Genomic DNA, 6000 nt, shown 5'->3' on the forward strand with positions numbered 1-6000 from the left:
CCACACTTTTCCACTACCACATGTAAGAAAAGCTTCTGTCCTAGAAACTCACAGTTCTCATCACAAGATGCCCCATTACAGGTACACTTTCCTCTTGATTTATATGGCTGAAATCTCGCTGTATTTCCAATGCCTTTCCCACCATCTCCTGCACACAGTAGGTCTTCTCTTGAGTTGTGCCTTCAAAAATTAGGAACCTTATTGGATTCTTATTGAATAAGAGCAGGAGTGACATGCACTTCCTAAACAACTTTCCTCCAGAAACTCTATGAACTTTGATAAATGTTGATAGCTGTGAAGGGGCTTCAGGCCTTTTGTTCATAGGGTCACTATATGAGTCATGCTTGACTTGAAGGCAATCAAAAACAACAACACTGGGTTCTTAAGTAGGCAAGTAAACCCTCAGATCTCCTGCATCCCCAACTTTCTTCTGGAGATGGTGCCACATGCCCTGTGCTCCACATGAAAACTTCAGAGATTCTACTTGCCATCATAATGGAGGTTAGCTTTTGTTGTTCAATTTTTCTTGTATTAATTTTGTATGTGAACTGTCTTGCCAGCATGTTATCCGAGCCCAGCGAGCCATCAACAACGAGATGGCACACCAACTGTATGTGCTGCAGGTCCTCACCTTCAACCTGCTCGAAGACAGAATGATGACCAAGATGGACCCCCAGGATCAGGTGAGCACTGGTGGCCACCAACGCCGGCAGCCAAGAATCTCAGAGAAAATGCCACTAAAAGGGTCCCCCTGCTTTGACTACCGTGAAAACAAGAGATATTGGATGATAATAACTGAGATACATAAAATCTTGGAGACAAAATTTTGGTGAATTTAGAATCAGGTTCAGGAGTGGGTAGTGGTAGTTGATAGAACACCTTTTTTTTCTTTTCTTTTTTTAGTTTCTATTTCTTTTTATTTAATCTTTCAACAACAGTTTTGGTGATTAAGCTCTGTCAGTCAGTTCTGACTCCCAGGATCCTATGCACAACAGAACAAAAAGCTGTTCCATGATTTGTCATATGCATAACCATTGGGGGGTTTTGAGCCCATTGTTGGAGCTATCATGTCAATCCACAGGGGAGAGCCTCCTCTTTCACCAGCTCACCTTTACCCAGCAGAATGTCTTTCTGCAGGGACTGATCCCTCCTGACAACATATACAAAGTAGTAATCTCACCATCTTCATTTCTTTTTTTTTAATTGTAGAATTCTGTTTTTATTATTAAATTTTATTAATTTTAATGAACATTTACAGACATTTGGGGTTTTCATTCATTCATTATTGCACTATTTTCTCTACCCTCCTTCCCAGTTCATTCTTCTTTTTTACCCCCCCTTGAAAGTCTGTTTTAATTGTCCAATTGCCACAGTGCTTGTCAAAGCCAGTTCTGATTAATCTCCTTTGTCAGTGTGTCCTTTGCCATTCCCTATCACTCCTCCTTGTATGTGGGAGACTCTGGCTTGACTCCCAGCCAAAGCATTTCACACGTTGTCACCAGCTACCTGTCTGTCACTGGAGGTGTTGCTTTGATGCTGAAACAACTTTGGCAGAGTTTCTAAACTAAGATGGACTAGGAGGAAAGACCTAGCAATTTACTTCAGAAAATCATATCTAGGACAAAGTGAGTATAGCCAGTCATGGGTACAGAACAGGTCTGGACGGTGCTCTGCTGTGGAGTGCCAGGGCTCAACATGATTGGCCCACTGGCTCAGTGGCAATTAGCAGCAGCAATAAGAACAGGATAAAGGAAAAAGAAAGAAAATAACTCTTTGATTTGGCTCCGAACACATGCATATGCTTCCTTTTCTGATAAGAAAGCTTGATGCTACATGACAGCAGACTTAGTCCCTGGGTCTCAACACTAAATGATAATGGCTTTGAAGTCACATTCCCAAACAATTGGAGCTCTGTGGTAGCTTGATGTCCTGTTGACTCTGCAGGCTGAAGAAGGAGTTTCCATCCTCCCTCCATCACTAGCTAGCATGGGGTCCCAGGTGATTCTGGGGCTTACATTTTATTCCCTTCACTATTTGCTGCAATTCTCTGCTAGGACTCTGTCTATGATGCATGAATGGCTGTACCTTCTGCTCACAAGACTTCTGGGAACGTTCCAGTGTGAGGGTGGAGTGAAAAGAAACAGCTGGGCGTCCTGTTGTAGCACATTTTCAACTTCCATAGTGCTGCAGCTTTGGAAAAGAAAGCACTCATTTTTGGCACGTGAGGGCCTGATCCAGTGCAGATACGAAGGGCACGTGTAACCACTGCAGCATTTCGTCCTTGGTGGGAGGCCACGAGGTTAGAAACGAGGAGGAAGCTTAGAGAGGCCATATGTTTCTGACAGGGCTGTCCGTGGCCAGCCCAGAGAGGAAACTCTCCTCTTCCTGCTTACAGAGATGGAGAAGTGTGAATCTCATTGTGCAGCAGCCTCCCTCTTTGGAAATTCTTTCTCCTATTTTTATATCCAGTTTGTTTCTGTGAAGTGACTCCTAGGAGTGACGGATCCTTCTGTAACTTGGATACTGTTCCTGAACTTTGTGGGCCTCTCACTTCGTTTCTCACAGCTTCTCTATGTTGGCCTTCTCTAACTTCATTGCTTCCATCGTATTTCTGGCTGTTGTGCTGGGAGCTCCCTAACAGTGTCCCACATGACTTAGCTGTGAGGTTAACTCTAGAATAAGGCCAGGAATGACTGCAAGGGATTGTGGCAGGACAAGGGTGCAAAGTCTTAATGTAGAAGATTGGTGGCCTTTTAAATGGGCAGATTTCCTTGTGCCTGAATGCAGTGATCCATGGGCCATGCAGTGACACGCAATTAAAGCAAACCACCCTTGCCTTTTTCCCCCCCCTCCAAATGCTTCAGGCTCAGAGAGACATCATCTTTGAACTCCGAAGAATTGCCTTTGATGCTGAGTCTGAACCCAATAACAACAGCGGCAGCATGGAGAAACGCAAGTCCATGTACACCCGGGATTATAAAAAGCTTGGCTTCATCGTAAGTAGCACTGTCCATAAACTGGCTCCTTGCAGCATCTCGGGCCTGACCTCGGTCCCGGAGCTGATGTCTCCTCTGAGTGTGGTCCTGTTGCTCCTTACAGAAAAGTTTCCACACAGGCCAGATGTTTAGCTGGTTTAAACAGAATCACATGACAATCTCTTCTGGACTCGATGAAATGGAATAACTTGCACAAGTGTGACTAATACCGAGTTTGTTTATTCAGTTCTGATTAAGTGTAACCAAGAGTAGTTAACCCGGAATGTATCCAGTCTTTATTAACTCCACCACACAGTGTTTAAGGTTGAACTGAGTGTACAGTGGGGGTCAAGTTTGTGATTGGACTAATCCCATTCATGCATAATTAGAATAATTCTGGTTGACATTTAATTATATTGAGATTTATCTACTTTGTATTTTCCTGAAAGCCTGGTCAGGCCGAGAGTATTAGATATTTTTGTTGTTTTCAGTGTTCAGATCAGGACACAGCTTGCCCTGAAAGCAGCCTGTTGTTTTATTTCTCCCTGTCATCGGTTTCTTCTGCCATAATCACCGTGACATTTCTAAGTGACCTTGGTCTAATTACAGATTCTGCAGGTGGAAAATTGGATCTCTGTTTAAATATACCTTATAATTGGCATGAACAGAATTTCAGCTCAGTGATTAGAAATCACCAGGTTATTATTTCAGAATTTATTCTGCCCACTCCTTAGGGAAAAAGATATATTTAATTTTTTAATACATGTTTTTGCAAAAATGAGACTGTGATTTATGTGTTATTTTGAAATCTTGTCTTCCAGGGGCATTTTCTTTTTGCAAATTTTAATTGAGATTTTATTGTAGAGAACTTGGATTTCTGTTCATTCATTGTTGCAGTTTCCTCCCTGCCCCTCCCCCCAGTTTGTTTTTTCTTTAGAAAAAAAGTTCTTTCATTTCCCCTACCCCCACAAACCAATTTACTATGCAGCTCTTATCCTGGACTCTTGTCATGCCAATAATACCTAATCATACATTCTTTTAATACAATTCTCTCCCTCATTTGTATCAATGCTGTGCACATTATTTATCCCCTCTTTTCTTAGTTTCCCTCCTAACCCTCCTGTCAGTCCTATTTTATAACAGTAGCATTATACAGTATTTGTCTTTTTGTGACTGAGATATTTCACTCAGCATAATGTCCTCCATGGTCACCCATTTTGTATAATATTTCATGAGCTCTTTGTTTGTCAGTGCAGCATAATATTCCATTGTGTGAATATACCACAGCTTCTCTGTCCATTTGTTGATGGACACTTTGTGTTGTTTCCAGCTCTTTGCTGTTGTGAACAAAGCAGCAATAAACATGGGTGTGCACAGGGGCATTTTCTTTGGAAACATTTTTATATCAGTAAAAGTCTTGTTTTTCATTATTGAAGTTTTGGTGTGTTGTGTTTTTTTGGTTTTAATTTGGACTTGCTGAGATTTCTTAGGGAGCTCTGGTGGCCTAGTACTACAGAGCTGCAGGCTGTTCAAATCCAATAGCTGCTCCACAGGAGAAAGATGGGCACGTACCTCCAGTTCCCAGCCTCTGACAACCCACTGGAGAGTCAGCTGTGAGTCAGTTCTGATTTGATGACACATACCACCACCACCACCACCACCACCAGTAGTTTATATAATCAAACCTCTTTGGTGAATGTTAATGTTCTGAAATTACCAGTAACTCGCAAATTTATGTGTTTGAAGCCTAGCTTTTCCAGACACCCATAATCACGTTCTTGGAATAGATTTGTGGAACAGTAATCTCTATGGTATGTGTTTTTAAGGGTTTTGATATTGCTAAATTGTTTTCTGTAAACATTGAGTAAGAACAACTTCACCCAGCGTTGGGTCAGAGTGAAACTTTTTCCTCCTCTAATAGCATTTCTTAAACTTAGAGCAAAACAAAGAAAAGGTCTAACAATCTAGTAAGTTATAGTTTTTACAGTTAGTTTCCTAATAAGAGGAATCATTGAACCCTTAATTCCATTTTGCAACTTATTTTACAGAAGTAGTATGGTATCTGCTTCATATCATCACATTCTCTGTTGTGACTTTGACTTACCATTTAAATGAATTTGTATTAAGTATTAAGAATTATTAAGTATTTTTAAGTAGTTTGGCAACTTTTTCTTGGCTGATGGACCAGGTGAGAGGTGTCTTGTTCTTGGTTTGTGTTGATAATCAAAGCTCATAGGTGGCTTTGGTGCCATTCTCATTGGCCTGTCTTTTAACAGGAAGGTTGCGTGTCCAAAGACAACAAACTCTTAACAGAAATGTAGCTGAAGGAAAGGAAGAGAGGACCCACCACATATTTCACCCAAAATCTGTGCCTGATTTTACTTCTGTGTGCTGAGCACAGCATAGCCCAGTCACCCACTCTCTCTTCCCTCTTGTCAAAGCAGCACTGTCAGAGATTTCGGGAACTTTTCACAGAAGCTCAGCTGTGGTCCTGATACCTGTTCTTGTTGAGAACCTGTGTGACATCCCCTCCTACTGCTATTCTCTCTTCCTGTTTCGGGCCCTGCCTGCATTTCTGGGGCTTCTGAACTGTGTAGCAAAGGCTACACTGGCATTCTCCACACGTACCACTATCAAGATTTATGGTGTTGGTCCCATGTTACTGTGGTTTTCGCTGGGGACAATCAGATCACAGATGCACAGTGTCATCCTGTCTTCCTGACAAGATATGTAGAGACGTGAAGAAAGAAGTAATTGGATGGTTAGCAGGAGAAACATTTGATTAGTGCAGGTTTTGAGGTCTCTAAACCAGTTAAACCAGTTGTTGTCCAGTCACCTCCAACGCATGGTAGCCCCTTGGGTGAGAGTAAAAGTGTCTTCCTCCAAAGTGCTGCGGGGTGGACTTGAATCTCTAACCTTTGTGTTAGGAGTATTAACTACACCATTCAGGAATTCAGGCCCTGGCACATGAAAGGCATATATGTTAGGGGTGAGATGCCCAGAAAGTGTCTATTTTTTTTTTTAA

General features: G+C 41.9%; 1 protein-coding gene across 4 annotated transcripts in view; it reads left to right on the plus strand.

The window, feature by feature from the left end:
- Positions 1 to 6000, plus strand: part of ELMO1 (engulfment and cell motility 1) — a 683616-nt gene that overhangs the window by 161216 nt on the left and 516400 nt on the right. For all 4 annotated transcript variants that reach the window (XM_006887590.1, XM_006887592.1, XM_006887591.1 and 1 more), the window contains 2 exons: positions 561 to 683; positions 2865 to 2996. In XM_006887590.1, the coding sequence (XP_006887652.1) occupies positions 561 to 683; positions 2865 to 2996 (255 nt within the window). The remainder of the gene's footprint in view (positions 1 to 560; positions 684 to 2864; positions 2997 to 6000) is intronic.

This window comes from Elephantulus edwardii, unplaced genomic scaffold (genome assembly GCF_000299155.1).
Source record: "Elephantulus edwardii isolate Elephantulus edwardi_28Jun2011 unplaced genomic scaffold, EleEdw1.0 scaffold00059, whole genome shotgun sequence".
Taxonomy (NCBI): Eukaryota; Metazoa; Chordata; class Mammalia; order Macroscelidea; family Macroscelididae; genus Elephantulus; species Elephantulus edwardii.